The sequence below is a fragment of the Ciconia boyciana genome, chromosome 18, assembly GCF_034638445.1.
Source record: "Ciconia boyciana chromosome 18, ASM3463844v1, whole genome shotgun sequence".
In the NCBI taxonomy this organism is placed as follows: Eukaryota; Metazoa; Chordata; class Aves; order Ciconiiformes; family Ciconiidae; genus Ciconia; species Ciconia boyciana.
The window spans coordinates 7423525-7441245 of NC_132951.1; the positions used below are offsets into that span (position 1 = coordinate 7423525).

General features: G+C 47.6%; 1 protein-coding gene across 4 annotated transcripts in view; it reads right to left on the reverse strand.

Moving 5' to 3' along the window:
* The window catches only part of EEIG1 (estrogen-induced osteoclastogenesis regulator 1), a 39387-nt gene extending 22047 nt beyond the window's left edge, over positions 1-17340 (reverse strand). For 2 of the 4 annotated variants that reach the window (XR_012045606.1, XM_072882714.1), the window contains exons 1-2: positions 17201-17340; positions 15180-15816 (exon numbers count right to left, since the gene is read on the reverse strand). Coding sequence is in view for 3 of the 4 variants with exons in the window: in XM_072882714.1 (XP_072738815.1) it covers positions 15180-15325 (146 nt within the window). In the remaining variant the exon portion in view is untranslated. Of the gene's footprint in view, positions 1-15179; positions 15817-16728; positions 16749-17143 lie in introns of those variants that run through there. The other 2 variants (XM_072882715.1, XM_072882716.1) reach the window with 2 other exon arrangements.
* Positions 17341-17721: the final 381 nt, after the last annotated feature.

The window sequence follows — 17721 nt, forward strand, 5'->3', positions numbered from 1 at the left end:
AATCCTCCTGCCTGCTCACAGCAGACGGTACTCTGCATCCTCCTCGCTGGTTCACCACTGCACACAGGAGCGCAACATCGCTGAAGCAGCATCTCGATCTGATAAGGCATAAGAAAGATAACATCATTTTAAAGAGGCCAAGGAGCCAAGTCCCAGCTCAGAACCATTTAAGTGCGACAGATTGAAAAGCAGCCCTCGAAGGAGCCCCGACACGCTCCAGCAGTGGGTCTTTTGGAGAAGAAGGTAACACAACTTCAGCGATGCAGGTACAATCCCCTCACTCACAGAGGGAGGAAAAGAAAAAAACAAAAAATCAAGTTATTTCAGCAGATTGCATCTGAAGGGCATCTTCTACAGCATTTCTTTACACAGCTCTGCTTTCAGCTGCAGAGACCCACCATTAAGACAACCTCATCTACTCCCCAGCACTTCCGAAGGCTGAATTAGAGCAGGATCTCTGACACTCCCTCAGCTTGGCAAAGCCTGTAACAATCGTGCATTATGCTCCAGAGAAGATAGTTACTATTTTAACCAGGTTATCTAGTGCAAAGCTGTAGAAGAGACCTTTGGTAAGGCCAAGGAAAAGTCCCTGAAAAACCTGTTTCAAAACTGACTTTCTAAGATGCCCAGGGTCAGTAACCAGTATTCACACCACTGTGCTCACAGCATGCCAAAATTTATACCATCCTACAGACACAGCAGGTCCTGCTACAAGCCGAGGGCCTAATCACTGCCTATGAAGCATAGAAAATACAAAGGTGGGTGAACATATATATAAATATATATATATATATATATAAAATAGAAAGTAAGCCTTCATTTAGCCATTAGCTGGTTTAGATATATATGATCCAGAACCTGTAGGTACCTCCAAATAATGGGCTTAGGACAGGGCACTTCACCGCAGCACACATATTATTAAAGAAAACTGCAGCTCTGAGGCTTTGCCAATCCAGATGCCTGGCAAGGAAAAGGAGAGAAATCAACAGTGAACAAGATGCACCATCGGCAGACAGCACACCAAACAGCAGCGTGGGAATGTATCACATTAGTAAAGGCTTAGAGCTGCTGTCTTTTTTATCTTGTTATCAAGTTCATGCAGGCCAAACACAGGTAGAAAGCAGAAGCAAACACGATGCAGCAATCAGTGCTGGGGAGCCCAGTGGAAACGCATCCCAAGAATGAGAGGTGACACACCATATTCCTTGGGGAACACCATACAGGATCATAAAAAACCAGCTGGATACACAATGCATGGAAATCCAAGAGAGTTTAACCTGGAGGTATACAATTGCTTTACAGCAAGTTATTTACGCGGAGGGGTTTTGCCTTCCCTGAGCACAAGAACAGAAAGGGCTGCAAGTAGCTCTCAACAATAACGTTACTCTGTTTTGACTGGCCTTACATCACTGACCAGAACAACTGCCAACCCAAAGAGCTGGACATCTCCCCCACTGCAAACAACCCCGTATTCTCCAGCTGACAAGTGCTGGTTGTTGTGTAGTAGACATTAGCAGTTATGATGGAAAAATGGCTCAGAGACAGATGATGCAGACTGTGTTACTAGGAGAACTAAGCAAGCCTTTGTCATCTGAAACAAGTCTTATTTGGATGTTTTACTGCAAGTGTTTTAAACAAGGGTTCAGCAGTAAGGTCATCACATCCACCACCTACTCGCAAAATCCACTTCTGAATTCCCAGCAAATCTATTCCAATGACCCGTGGTGGAGAAGGACACCTACCCACATCCCCCTCTGGGCGTCAGCTTATACCTGTCAATTTAGTTCTTCATTCACAGCAGAGGGGAGATATGTATGGGCTCTCTAAATGCCAAATTTGAACACCAACGCTTTTAGAATGAAGCATTCACACGATCCAGCATTTTTTGGGGGCAACAAGGCAAGCTCCAACGCTTCTGGAGGGCTTCACGATGCTTGCTCCGTTCTGCCTCACACCAGGAGATGGACATACATCCACTCCTGCTGTTTGCTGGCACTTGGGGAGGTGGGGGAAGAGCGAACGGGGAAGCAGGAGGAGGGGAAAGTCAGCTCAGGGCACTAGATTCCACTTACGCAGTTAACAGCACAGCCTGCGTAATCCCTATTTGACTGGAGAAGAGACAAATACAGGAAAAAGGATCTGTACAGGAAAGAAAAAAGCTAATGGAAGAAACTTCAGCCACAGCTGAGAAACTAAGGTAAGGAACAGTCAAGACGGTTTCACTGGGGGACAGGGGACGACAACAGCACCAAGTATGTGAAAGGCAGGCGAGGAAAGAAGTGGAGCAGAACCAACGAGGCGAGCATGAAATAAAAACAGGATACAAAGAATGATTTAGAAATCCTCCTTAGGAATAAGCTGGTATCACAGACAAGTGATTGACTTTTTATGGCTTTAACCTTATTTCCAGAAGAAGCCTATTTCTGTAGAAGCACAGCTTTTGAACTGCATATTACAGTTCCCTCCAAGGCAGTGATCAATCTTGATAAAGGTCCACCAGTACAAGCCAGGGAGCGATAATACCTACTGGAGAATGGGGATGGCAGTCAATCACCAGCAGAAAACCCTCCAGCATCAGCATTCCTCATTGTGTATTAACAGCTCCTTTGAAAGGCAGTACTTCAGTTATGTCTGGACTCCAGTCACGTGCATCCAGACATGTGTCTTTTATAAGTGACAGACATGAAATCCTGCACCTCGCGCAGAATGTCCCATAGGCAAGAGTTTTCCAGTGCAGTCCATCTCATGTAGTCCAGATCACTGCACTGGGTAGCCATGCTCTCCAGTACATCCAGGGCTTCTAAAACCTAGCATTGGGGGTTATTTCAGAAAAAAATATTTCCAACCATTCCTTGTATCTAAATCTCAAAACCTTTAAGCTCCTCCTAACATGAACTGTTAAAAATACTGTGAGAAACAATGGAAGTTATTAAAAAAATAGCACGCAGCTGGTGACCGAGTGCTACAGCAGAAGTTGCATAATGAAATAAAAATTGTGCCAAATGGAGAAAGTCTGTCACAGAATAACGACCCTTTAAAACTTAAGCTATAGAACAAGTCAGATGAGTTTTGGAAGGGTAAGTAAGGGTGGAGCAGGGAGAAGGCAAGGGGAAATAATTCTAACAGACTCAGCTGCAGAGCAGTAAGGGACGTGTACACGGCACTTTACGGACAGGACGTGCCCAGCAGAGCCAGTCTGCTTTGAGGTATTAATAATTTACATTCTGTCATCTTGAAGAAGAAAAGAAAAGCCAGCCAGACATGAGGAAAACAAGGACAAGAAGGGACTGTAACAGTAAATGCTGTTCAATACATCTACTGTTACACACTGTGCTGAAGACAGACCAACCCGAAGTAGCACATATCCAAGGACTTCTTGCCACATCTACAGAGCACAAGCTCTTTTTGGTCAGAGGCCAGGGACATGTGCCAGGAGCAAAAACATCACAAGCAAAGAAGAACCAAACTCTTAAGCGTAAAGAAAGGAATAACTGGATAGATGACTCAGTTACTGAAACACAAGTCTGTAATAACGTGCGTATTGAACGCTGAAAGACGCATTTGCTTTTTTTGAACTCTGATCATGCACTGAGTCACCACACCAACTCCTACTTCTATTGTTCTAACAGACTACGTTGGATCTGGATTAGCCAAGAACGAACCACATGCCAGGCTGCCAAGTCCACCACCAGTGCTTTCCTCACAAGCAAATTCACAAGGATTTCAGTTACAGAAGAAGCAAGAACAGGTCTGCACTGCAGATTTCCCTTGGGTCTGCCCAGGTCGGCCACCAGCTGCTACACTCAGGCTGCCGTATGTTGGTGCTGCCTTCTCCAGTCTGTCTCGGATGTGTTGTTCCTCTTGCTCCCGTGGTTGCTCTGTGCTGCAGAAGACTGGGCTACCTTGCAGTTCACACCCAGCACACTCTTAAGAACGTACCTAACTCTGGGCATAAACACCTTTCAGATCTGATTTTCCACAACTATGACCACTGAACAATCAAATGTGCTCTATGTGTAAAACAGGCAGGGAACAACATAACTAAAAGGGCTCCTGAACTCTTACCTATGCCTCCGGCCAAGTCAGCTGGAGTTACCAGGGATGAGCAAACCCAAGCTGAGACACCTCCATGTAACTGGGGGATGGGGGGCACAGAGGCGGGGGTGTTCAGGCTCATTACCAAGTTGATTGCACAGTAAAAACCACAAAAGTTAAGAGGGGGAAAAAAAAAAATCCTGACTCTCCCAGGGCCCGTTTGCCCTTGGGACAAATCGCAATTCAAATCTCCCCTGTGGTTCTAACAGATAGAGGAACTAAAGCTTCAGAAGGTCCCAAACACTTCAGAAAAACTCTAAGGTTTGTTCTGTACAGATGCTTATAAGATTAAGGTAGATTAAACCACTGTATTTCAGAGGCAATACATGTTTCTGTATCACACTGTAGCTTGGAAAGCCTTTTCAGTTCTGGCAGACTGTAGATGTAAAATGAAGATTCACCGATTATCCGTTGCTGATATGTTTATAAACTTTCTTCATCCCCTAAGTGTTAGCTGTCATTCTGAGAGATTCCAGATTTGCCTTTTGCTGACTAAATTTAAATTCCTAGTGAAGAAAGACAGCAATGTAAACTCCAGCACAGGGAACTCTGATAATATCCCTACCACACAGGGTACAAGAGATGCCTACAACTCCATGACATAAGAGAGCTGTGTTTGTAAACAAGATGCTCTTATAAAGAAAAAAGAAAGCTACCTTTCAAAACAAAAAAAATCCACGCATGCCCGCCAAGATGAGAAAAATCAAGACATGGGTCAACTCAATATTCCAGGGCTTTGCTGGGATAGTAAATCTGGAAAATGAAAACCCTGAAAGGAATCGACACAAGGCTAGGAACATCCCTGACTCAAGTGACGTACACAGAGACAAGTCTTTTTGCCTCTAAGGCAGATTCGTGGCATGTGAAGACATACTGATGCCAGAATACTTAAGTAACATTTTTTTGCCAATATCAGCCCTGTTTCAACCGGGAGAGTTTGCCAATATAGTTGCACCCGAGAAGTCTTTATAGTGCAAATTAACCTGCACATAAGGCCAAGTTAATTTCTGGAATAATGTCATTAATACCATGTGATGTAACATCACTGGTATTAATTTGGCTCGAGTATGCTGAAGAGCCCTTCAGTAAATAAGCTGCCTGAAGTCAACCCCGGTGCTAAAAGTAGGTTTAGCCCCAAGAGGTAACACCCTACCGTGCTCAGACATGTTCCCCTATGAGTCACTTCTATAGGGTATACATTTATTCAAAACCAATACAATAGTCCAGGAGAAAGCCCTTTATATGTTAACAGCAGCTTTTCCATTCCACAGCGAATACAGGTGTTTTATAATGGTGCCTTTATAAAGGCACGGTTCAGCAGTACAAACCAGGTCACTGGTTTTAAGGACAAGGTACAAACATGTTCACAGTGAGCCTCAGTCTCCTCCATCAATATCTATCGCTGTTAGGGTTTATCAGCAAAAAGGCTACTTAGCAGAAGAGGTTTGCAAATTAAAAAAGGCTGCTGAGTAAAGCCTGTTGCCCCCTGACTCATCACCATACTGGTGGTGACGGGCTGGGATTTCTAGACGCTGCCAGTCCCAGCTCTCCCTTCCCTTTTGCCCCCAATCCCAAGTGTGCCAGACCTGGTGTTACGCCACGGTGCCAGAGCCAGCACGAGGAGGGGAGAGAAAGGAGCCTGACACAGAGCACTTAGAGCTGCTTTTGCTCCCCTGGAGCCACAGCTCCAGACAAACGTAATTCTCCAAGAAAGACCAACATCTCACAATGCAACTTGTCCTAATCAGAGAAAGGTAATTTCATAAATTACATCGTGGTTAAAAGCAGAATATGGGAGAGTTCTGCATTTTGCGACAGCAGTTGGTGCTGGTTAAGCCCCTGGGAGATGTTAGCACAGGCTCCCACTGCTCAGTTGCCAGGAGCAGGTTTCTGAGGATCAGAGAGTTTTTGCCTCCCCTGTGGCTGTCACTACCAGCTGCATTCAGACATGTTCCCTCGATTCTCCCCTACTGAGAGCAAATTACATTGGAGATGTGTGTGCATCACTTCTGGAGGGAAGACAACGTGCAGATTTGTTTTGAAAGAACAGACGTACTTGCACAGAAAGCAGGAAAAGTCACTGCTATAAACTTACTTCAGAAACGGACCTTAAAGAGAACAGTGGCCAAACAGAGCATGATCAGCTACTCCCAGTACAGCAGAAAAAGTGTATTCAAAGAAGCAGAAAGGCAGCAAATGTAAGAAACAGTTCTAGGAAATACACTCCTCCACAACACAGAATTTCCCTGGCGGCAAGGAGCACTGCAGGCTACTGAAGGCAGAAGATGAGCAGCACTGCACTTGAAAGGAATTCAACATTTATGCAGATGCAATTGCCTGGCGTTACCGAACTATGAGATAAAACATAGCAGGCCACTGACAGAGGCCAGGAAAAGATCTTTCCTACAGAGGGGTGGGTGCGTAATCTGTAACAGAGACAAGCAGACTACCTCTTGAACAGCCCTTACAGCTTAGTCTGGAAACAGGACACTAGCAGGGGCTGACCTGGTACAGCAAGTCTACGTCAAAGTGTGAACGCTAGAACTATTGCTCCATTCCAGGGCAATGGAGCATTAAGGGACCTGGAAAGATTGCTGAATTATAAATATCCTAGATTCCTCCCTCGTATTCTGTGACATGCAGGCACAGCCTAGGCAATGATGGGAAGAACAGGAACTAGCAAGAGAAACAGAAAAAGCATGATGGAAACACAGCCAAGGTGGCAACCCTCTCCCCGACCTGTACACACACAAACAAAAATCCATTGAAAACCACGATACCACACTCAACCTCATCTTTGCTGTTTCAAGCATGGATAAAGCCTGAAAGAGTATGATACAAGGCCGGGGAAAAAAATAATTCTCTAAGCCTGAGTTTTTCCAGACAAGCCTTTCCTTCCCCCTCTCCCAGCCATTTGCATTTTCATTTTGATGAGCAATATTATCCGTTAAGGACTGGAAACAAAAGTGACTGGACAGAGAACAAGGCAATCGGAAACCTTCGGCAGGGTTCACTCTGGCCTCCCCGTTCTGTACTCCTTACGCTCACCACTTGCATTTCAGGAGGAATGAAAACTCCAGCTGCAGCGCAGGAGCACAGGTAGGCATGTGCTGACCGGTCTGGCTGAGGGAGTCTCTGTTGATCATTAACCCAATATCCATTAGTGAAACATCTTGCTGCAGTCATTTCGTACAAAGTTTTACTCTGGAAGCAAAAATGGAGGTATGCGACTACCCCAAATGGAAACCCTGAGGCCACATCCCTTTCACAGGGTTTCGTATTATGAGTTCCTTGATCTGCTCGTCCATTGGCAAAGCCAGACTGGAGCATAAAGCTTGGTAATTTCTGAAAGGCACTAAACAAGACCTTAAATTTCGTTTTTGACATTTGGTACACTGAATGTCAAGAGAAGGGACTTGCCTCATTGCTAGGAAGCGGCAATCCCAAAAGAAAGTTTTCTAGCTTTAGCTGTTTATTTCAGCGAGCACGTTTCAGGCGAGTTACCAACCACATGCAGGGGTGATGGTCTCTGTAGGTCTCTAAAGCTGCATTGCTAATTAGTGCTGCAGCTTTCTAGCCCTTCCAGGACAGTAAATCCATATACTCTCTTCCTTCCTCCCATGTAAGCACCCTCAGTGCTTTCAGGCTCAACAGACAGTGTTCATTTCTTATTTAGAATACAGCACACAGCCATAAAAGTATTTTTAGCTTCAGTCCCATCTCCTACTACAACATGGGACCTCCTTCAAGGCCTCCTCTCCCCAATGAAGTATGATAAATTCAGCCAAAGGAAAGGCATAATCCTGCTCTCTTGCCAGCTCAGCTACTTTCTATGCGCAGGGAAAGCATTCATTACACAGACTATATGCTATTGCTTCTCTAGAACATCCTGTCTGTTCCACACTTGCCTCCTCCCAATCCTCTAGTCTCTATGTGCTTCCTCTTCATTTTCTTCCTCATCCCCATAACCCAGTCCCATTTCCTCACCTCAGCCTTATCAATTGAGCTACACGGGAGACTCACGAGAAGCACGTGAAAATGACATCCATGAAGATCAGCAATTTCAAATCCTGCAGAACAATTCCCTTTCTTGCTCATCAGATTAAAAATATACCAAACAAGAAGGCCGTTCATCCAGTGAACACAGGCACAACTGTTTGTCTAGTGGGAAGTGCCTTTCAAACCCAGGCACTAAAATGAGATGCCGAGTCCCACTGTATGGTACCAGAGAGATCATGATGCCAAGTCCGGAGTTACGATAGCGATGTGTATCATGTCTCCCAGCAAGTGCACTTGGCATAACATGAATAAACTGCAAGGGGGGAAAAAAAAAAAGCCTCTCATCCTGCAGGGTAAGCAGCTGGTACTGGGGTGGGGTAACACATCCAGCCATGTGAAATAACACCTGAAATAATCACCTTTACAGCACAGGTTACTGATACAAGGTCACAGGCCATTACAGAAAAAACAAGCAGATCCAAGTGTTGGTCCAGGGCACTCCTAAAGGCTTCTGTTTTATTACACAACAAGCCACAGCTGCAAAATAATTCCTGACCCATTGCAGGGCAGGCTGCAAGCCTAGCACAGAGCTGGCAGCCCACAGAGGATGCAGAACATATCCTGTTTGAAAAAGGGAGGCCAAATACAGAGCCGCATCCGTCTGTCCTTGCACGGATGAGACCTTACAGAGCCAAGCGCAGGTGGATGCTGCGAGAGCTCACCATCCCACTCCGTCAGGCTGGCGAGCATGCAGACTTGTCCTGAAGAGAGGGAGGTTTCTGATCTGAGGGAGACACTGGGTTCTTTCCCAAAACACTACCAGATGTAGCTTCCTGCAATAAAATAATAAGAAATAAATCTGTACCTACCTCATTTATCTAGCAACTGGTACCAGAACAACTTGCCATTGGCAGCTTATGGCCTATTAAAATGCCAACCACTGTGCAGTGAGACCACAGGCTCCCGAAGGCATGCATGAATTCCTCTGAAATACAGCTACAAAGCTAGAGTCAACACTGATGGCAGCTCAAAAGCACAAAGAATAAACAGACTGGAAGCCATTTAGGTTCTCCCCTGTATTTCAGAAATAAATACATGTCTTAAAAGGCGGGGGGGGGGCACCCTCTCCTACCTCTCCTTGTCCTCAGCCAGAGCTGATAGTATTGCCACCCTGTAAATCAAGCGGGCCACAGGGCCCCAGTCTCGAAGTAGAACATTAATTTCCAGTGAGTAATTTTTTGAGCCAAAGGCTACTTAAGTCACACAGATAAGGCTATTGCTAAGAGTTAGCTGTCAAAGCAATGCCAGTTCAGAATCGGTGATGAGGGGGAAGTTTGAAAGCTGGCTGTATCTGAACATATTTACTGATGCTGTAGACACAGCGTATCGGTTACAGAGCTTTAGATTACAGCTTCTGGTCAACAAAGCAGCCCCTGCCTGAGCAACAGCAGGCAGAACAGAAGTCAGAGCACGAACAGAGACCGTTCTTTACTCAACAGGATACAGACCCCGTGGCAGGAAAGTTTTAACGTAATTCTGCCCGTCTTGCGACAGGGTCCAACACAGTGACCGGTGACAGGAAGAGGCAAGTCTGGCACGAAGCAAATCAACCCACCCCAAAGCCTCTGCGGTCGGACACTGCAGGTGTAGCAGCCAGAGCCCAGAAAAGGTGAAAGAAATGCTCTGTAATTTCAAAGTGCAGCTTAAGATGGTTGGTGCCGGGACCTTGCGGTGCTGTATCACTTCTGCACTTTTTCCAACACCCTTAACTTGCCAGAGGTTAAACCTCATCCACTGCTTCTGCTCTCACGACTTTCACTTACATTTAGCTACACTGCTGGAATGAAACCCCTTTTTCTCATCTTTGCTGTCTAGTTTCTCTATATTTGTTTCAGAATGCAAGCAGTGCAGGTACTGTGCCTTAATATTATCTCTAACTAGGTTATATTTTATTGCAGATAATTTCTAGAGGCTGTATTCAAGTGCCTCCTCCACTAACACCCCCAACCCACTCCTGAGGCTGCAGCTAGGAAAGAAGGACATTAGCATGTGAAGCTGCTCTGGAGCATTAGAACTCACTCTCTTGATCTGTATATTAGGAATATATTTATACATAGGAAAGGTCTACATTTTCAGATATGTTTGCAAAAAAAGCTCTTTTAAAACACGTGCTCCAGCAGAGGATGGAGCCAAGCGCACATCGTCCTAAAATATGGAACCAGGAGAACAGTTTAGAGCCACAACCAAGTTCCTTCCTCTACTACACCCTGGCAATCCTGCTCAAATCAAGAGGCAGAACTCAGCCTGCGATCCTCTCCGTTCACTACAGCTAGTTTTCTTCCCCTCTTGGGGACGCTGACTCTAGAAGAAACGATTTAGTCACCTAACGTTTGTTTTACGGCAGACAGTGGTGATGATTTATATCTCAACTGGGCTGAATGAGTCCTTTAGTCTCTGATTAACCAGTTAACAATTTTCCAGTCTGAAAGAGCCAAACATGGTGAACCTGAAGGATCCTGTAACATCAGGCACAGTGATTATTTACGTACAGACAGTGAATTAGTTGATTTCTAACTCTCACCACTGAGACACAGCTGCATTTCAGAGGTGGGATGACTTGCACCTCCCTTCACAAAGGTTTCTGAACCCAGAACACCAGCCAAGTGTTAGCAGGGCAATGCCTCTCCCCCTTTATTTATGTCCTACAGAAATGAAAGAGTTGTGTATACCACTAAGACATAATGATGCTTTGCATCCCGCCAGCTGAGGAAAGCAAGTAGCTGTAGGTCTGTACCTACATAAGGATGACAAAGCCACACTTACACAAAAGCTGACCTCAGTCCACAGGGAGCTATCGGTATGAGGTGCCTCCCCAAATATCAGCATTTCCTTTGGCTTTCTGGATGCAGCTTTACACACACACACACACACACACACACACAAAGCATGCAGTGCAGGAAGTAGCCTTTCACTCTTACTCAATTAAAAATTGCAAGGCTAAGAACATTCTCAGTTCAGGCTTACAGCACCAAAATACTTTGAGGCCAGACCACCCTAACAGAGTCAGCTCTTCCCAGATTGAGCCTGCATGCAAACAGCTGCTGGGCTGCAGAAGACTAACTATGTTCTTTGCTTCAAACTGGTGCAGGAGTGCCAGGATGAGAAAACCAAGCTGAAATGCTGCATATGCTTGGAAAAGCATGGTCCCAAAGCAAATACAGTCTGAGGTGCCTTCAGAAGACAACGAGGAAGGTGGGAAATGCCCTCAAAGTTGCTCAACTCATGCAAAACAGTCTTTCCTATAGAGTCAGCCAGGGGGTTTCAGAGTACAATCCCTTCCTTCAAATCCAGAAATACCAGAGTGAAACTGTTGGCACGCTAACAGAACAACGTAGGATGAAGTGTCAGGAGTCTGTGGATAACACCTGGCTTTCCACTTCCTTCACATCATGCACCGGCAACACTCGCTGCCAACACTCAGCCAGAAATCAATCAGCACCGAGGTAAAGAGCATCTGGCTGTCACTCAACATTAACTGACACTGGGGGGGGGGGGGGGGATTTAATCAAGTCTTCCTCTTCTCTGATACCCAAAGATGGACATGTATGTACTACGTCAGCTGTAGTCCCTAAAGCTGTAGCTTTAGGCACTCATTTGGACATCCAGGCTCCTGCCTGCGCTGATCCACGGATCTGAAACCTCCCGATGAGCTTATCGTATCATCTCTCTAGGAACAAAGACACACACCCCCCCAAAAAGCTTCAAACTGGTACAAAACGCAGCAGCCCATCTGCTTCACAAAAACGGTTGCCATGAATACATCCCTACTGCTCTGTGTCTGCTATTTTTAAAGATATTCAGGAGGCAACTGAATTCACTGGCGGTTGTGCTATTTAAGTATCTGGATTAATACTATTCAAGGAATATACCAGTACTTCTCCTTGGGGAAATACAGCACCTGCCTGGCCTACACCTGGCTCAGATGCATTTTCAGAAGACCAACTTCTGTAATCCCATGGCAGGGCGATAAACCCACAGACAATAGATGCTTTTCACGCAGAGCACGGTAAACTGAAACGGGCGAGTCTTATCCTCAGAAGCCCTGCCACAGCATAAGGAGACTTTACAAAGGGAGGGGAAAGGACAAACAAAAGCATATTTACAGCTGCAACTTTAGTGACTAAAATACCCATGTTTTACTGCAAGGCCTGAGCACAGTGAGTGTGGAAAAAGGGTACCTGCCTGCAAGAAAAAAAACCCAAACCAACCAGAAAACCCAAGAGAGGCAGGTCCCCAAAACTGAATGTGCTGACAGGACCTGGACCTTTTCCAGAGTGCCTTGAATTCCTAAGAGCGTTAAGTCTTAATGCATTTCAGACAGGTTCCCCTCCAGCCAGGCTGCTTCGTCCCAGCCTGGGCAGAGGAGGTGTGAGCAGCTCACAGCCGGGAGGGGGGTCCTGGCCCGGCGTGTGCCCCGTGGACCCACAGCACCAGGCTGCAGCAGGTACCTGCAACCCAGGCTGAAGCGGACTTGGGACCGGGACGGGCTGACGGGAGCTGGCCGTACAGCTCCCACTTCTGCTCTGCTCGCAGGTCAAATTGACCCGGTGCCACCTAGCAACTCACTGGATATATCGCATCCCCACCTCTCGCCACAGACGTGCACAAGCTGCCAAGTAAGTCTATTGTAAATAACCTGAAGAATCTGCCTCTGGAGATTCTTATATTCTGAGACACCACTCTTCTTTCCACATCATAGGTCACTTAATCGAGAAAAAAGAAAACTGATTTAGTGTGTCGTATGAAGGGTTCCTATACCTACTTCTCCCTCCCATTTACAGACTCCAAAATGACACGGGACGCCTTCTTCAGATCAGTGCTCTGAAAACTCAGGGGCAGAAAGAGCTACCGGTCTGCTCGATCATAGCTGCATACCTCCTACTGCCACAGACCGCAGAAGAAGCCCAAATTGGCTGCAGAGCAAACACCAAACTTTTTTTACACAAGCAGGTCACATAAGATGACCTGACAGACATTACACCTTCAAACGCAATCATTTTTGGAAGTGGTTGATTTCAGAGAAACAATCACAGATCCTAAATAATGTACAGGCTTCTAACACAGCACGGACACCGCATCTCCTTCCCTTTAATCTTTCCCCAGATCCAACGAGTATCAAAAAGGTCGTGGAAATGACTAGAGGAGCATAGAGCAGAGCCAAGGCACGGTCTGGAAGCCTCTCCACATGGCAACTCTTCTGCTCACTGTTCCTGGAAATTCACCCCTCCTGAAGTTTCTCTAACTGCAACAGGGGAAAATATTTGGAAAAGGTCAAATGACTCAATACCACTGAGACCCGTAACTTTTCAAGCAGGAACAGGTTTCCATGTGCTTTCAGTTAGAGTACAGACAGGTTAGGGGAAAGGCAGCAAACCCAACAGCCTACTTCCCCTTTGCTCGTTTATAAGCAAGCGAGCCGGTTGAGAGTAATATATGTGTTTGGTTTAAATTACAGATGATTTCGCTGCTGGAACACATCTGCAGCGCACCACGCTGAGCAAACTGCTGAACCCCAGCCAGCTCAGAAAACAACCCAATGCAACCCAAACGGCTGGCAGCATCAGCAAACCCCAGCGACGGCTCCTAGAAGCTGCTTTCAGGGATGACAAGGAGAGGGAGATCGACATTTCTCAGCACAGGCTTTTCCTGAGACACCCTCCAGTTCAACTCATTTTATTATGACTCCAGGAAGCAGAGGGGTTAATTTCTTTCCAAGTTCACATACTGTTTGAATTCCTTAGATAAGCTGCTTCCACCAAACCCAAGGATCTAGCCTCAGGGGAGAACACTGTAAGGAAAAGCTCTTTTGATAGATTTTCTTCAAAAGATAAATTAATTCAAAGTCCATTTTTGGAGGTGTTCCACACCCACAGCTTCTACAGACTTCAGATGAGGCTGCACTGTGTCTCTGGAAGAAAAACCAAGCTTTGACCAATGCCCTACCACTTCTGTTTGCAAGACAGAAGTGTTTTACGCTTGCCCAATAAAATAATCTCTCCTGAAATGAGAAAGCTCAGTGTGCAGCACCACAAAGAGGAAAACCAGACCAAACCAGGCTTTAGCTCTGGGATAAAGCAGTTAACAGCTAGCACAAACTAATCCTGTACCTTTAAAACTGAGCAGCCACTTAGGAAAGCAAAAAAACAAGTTTTGAAAGCCAGTGAAGGCTTCCTTCACATCTTGAGGCAGAAAGAAAGCAAGTCCGGGCTGTTATGGAATTTGCTTTTGCATACTGCTGGTGATAATCTATGTGCATAGTTGGAAAGAAAGCAAGTTTTTATTAGCAATTAGTAGCAGGAGTAGGGACAGACCTGCCTGAAGGAGTCAGAGAAATGCCAATACACGATGGCAGAACAACCTCCTAAGATGTGCAGCAGAACGATCCCAATATGACGGATCACATAAAAAAGAAAATACTGCAGCTATAAACTTGGAGATGCAATGGCATCAGTTCAAGGAGATAAACTGTGTCTTTAACACTGACTACTTTGACTCCAGGCAGCAGTTTTCCCTTGCACAGCAATTTGCAATGCAAAGCAAGCTACTTCCACTCTTATCAAGAGCAGTAATTCGGAAGCAAAGGGGGAGAGCAAAGTTGGGAAGGATTAATTTGCTTAGATACAGTTTTCTACAAAGTTGAGTTTCAAGTCAGGCATGAAAGCAACATAGCATAGGGTCTGAAATAGCATGTGAGAACTTGGGCAAGGGAGGGGGGATGGGGGGACGACCAGAGGATTTCATCCACAAACGCCAGTCTCTTTCAGGGCAGAGACCTCCCGTTCCCTCCCCACATCTCTGAAAAATTCAATCCAGCTCTGATCAGCCAACACCACCCAGGTTCAGAGCTCTCCAGCTATGTTCTTCCGCCGCTCCAGAGAGTGGTGTGGCATGTGGAGCCCTACAACAGAACTATTAAAATCCCATCAAGGGTTAGGCAAGTGGTAGCCATATGCTAAACTGCTCAAGTGAAGAATAACCAGGGAAAGAAGCACAGCCAGGAAGCAAGTCTGCAAGCAGCTTCTTACCTGGTAGATAAGCTAGCAAAGTCTCCTCCATCCAGCAGCCTGATTTTGCAGAATAGAACCCCATTCACAAAGGGGACAGCAGTCAGCTCTTCTAGAGTGAAACTTGTCTGAAACTTGAATTTCTTCTTCTTCATCAGGAAAGCCATGGGCAAATTCAGCGTGGAAAGCCCAGGAATTCCAAACAAGATCAGGGAGGAGCAGCTCAAAACACACACAGACAAGCAGAGGAATGGCACTCGTTCTAGGAGCGCAAGCAGGGAGTAAATTCCAGTTCAGTTACAACGACGGCCCAGCTTCAAACGCACAATTCTCTTCTCTTTGGTGGTCGGATCTGGCTGTGGGATCATCGCCACGGCAGGCTTCAGGTGAGGAGGAAGAGGTCAGATTAAATCTCTGCAACATCTCCAAGGGAAAAGGGAGGGAGAGAAGTCAGTCTCAGCTCCAGACCAGCAGGAGCTGTCCCAGTTAGAGGCTGCAGTGCTCCGTCTTCAGCACAACCCCTCCAGAAAGCATCTCTCCTGGGAAGTTGTCGTAAGTCTCTGAAGAAGCCTTAAGTCTGTGGACAACACATTCAGACAGCTTCCAGCTTCTATCTCCTCCACTTGTGCAACTCCTTGATACAGGTCTTCGGGTCAGCCTTTGGGAGGGAAATGAGTAAATTAGTCCCAGGCAGTCCTGGGCTCCTCCTCCTCCTATAAAACCTGTTTGGATGGGTACTATTCAGTCCAGACTCATACCCAGTCTTAAGAGGTATGGCCCCAATTAGCCTGGCCCCAACATCCTCTTTCCCCTTTTTGCCTAGAGCAAGCCTCACTGCTGGCATCCCCCTCGTAATTTCTGTTTTGCAAAGCAGCTAATAAAAATCTGCTCTATTTTTACCCATCATCTTTAGAAGCAGTTTACAGAGCAAGATCCATCTAACACATAGTCTAACAAGAATAAGCAAAGCTGTCTCAAGAAATACAAAAATCTGTTTCTTTATTGTTTTTCTGACTAGCCCCAAGTGTTAGCACCTGCATCTTACAAATGGAGAAAGCAGCACAGAGGAAAAAAAAAGCAGTCTGCTCCAGATTACACAGCATAACAACCAAATCAGGTCATCTGGCTGCCCAATAGCCGGGCCCACCAAGCATGCTGCCTTCCCCCAGCACCAGGTCCACGCCAAGCCGTGCTGTGCATAGTTCAGTTTTGGGGCTGGAGAGGGTAATTTCATTACATATTTACGCAACACCTAAGCCAGGGAGGCCAAGAGCTGATTAGCATCTAAAAGGGACGAGGTTATGAACACCGGGCAGTAAACAATCCTCACTGATACTAAGAATTAATGACTGCAAACCAAGGCAGGCAAAGCTCCTGCTGCCTGCACGGGTGTGCGGTTAAAGCCCCTCTCCCGCTCGGGCGGGAGCGGGAGCATCCAGCCGGCTCTGCCCGCTGCACCGGGGCCCGGGCACCTCTGCCGAGGCACCGCTCTCCTGCAGCTGCCTCTGAGCGGAACGAGGGGGCAGATCGGTGACTGCTCCACACCCCCAGCCCCCTCCATGAACCATACCTGCCCCCTCTGCCCCTGCACCGAGCTGCAGCTAGGTCTCAGCCTGCCTTCCAGCCTCCTGGACCGTGCACCGAGATGCGGACAGGTCTCGGCCCACCTCTGGGCCCCGTGGACCACACACTGGGCTGCGGTGAGGTCGCAGCCCGTCCCCTGGAACCCCTGGGCCATGCACTAAGCTGTGGTCAGGTCTCAGCTCGCCTTCTGAGCCATGCACTGAACGCTGGCCAGGTCTCAGTCTGCCTCCCGGCCCTGTGAAGCACAGAGTGAACTGCAGCCAGGTCTCAGCCCCTCTCCCAGCCCAGGGGCCATCCACTGGACCACGGCCGGGCCGCAGCCCGCCTCTGGCCCCATGAACCATGCACCGAGCTGCAGCCAGGTCTCAGCCCCCCTCCCAGCCCCAAAACAACAAGCCGACCTGCAGGAGGTCTCAGCCCGCTCCCCGGCCCGGTCCCAGCCCGGTCCCTGCTCGCACCTCCTGCCCTCTCCTCGCACGTCCGCCACAGCCACCGCTGCTCCCCGCCACAGCCGCCTCTGCTAGCGCTACGCCAACTGCGGCCGCTACGCCAACGCCGCAGGCAGCCACAAGGCAGAGCAACGCCACCACCGCGCTTCGGGAATACCAACCCGACACTACGTAACGCCCTCCTCCCTGGGGAGGGGGGAGGGGAGCGGGGAGCACGAGAGCGGCGCCGCCCGATTGGGCAAGCAGCAAGGAGGCGGGCCGAGCACAGCAAGACTTTGATTGGTTGCTCCGGCGCGGGGCGGGGAAGAAAGCGCGGGGATTAGAGGCGGAGGCTGTCGGTTTGGGCGAGACCCGCCCCCTGGTGGAGGGGGCGGGTAGGAAGCGGGGGGCTCTGCGGCGGCCCCGGTGGCGGGGCCTGGGTGGCGGGGCCTGGGTGCCGGGCCGGTTGTGCGGCCCCCGGGTGGGGGGTACCTCGGGCTTCCCGCGCCCCCCAGGATGTCCCGTAGTCCCTCCTTCCCCAGGCCGAGCAG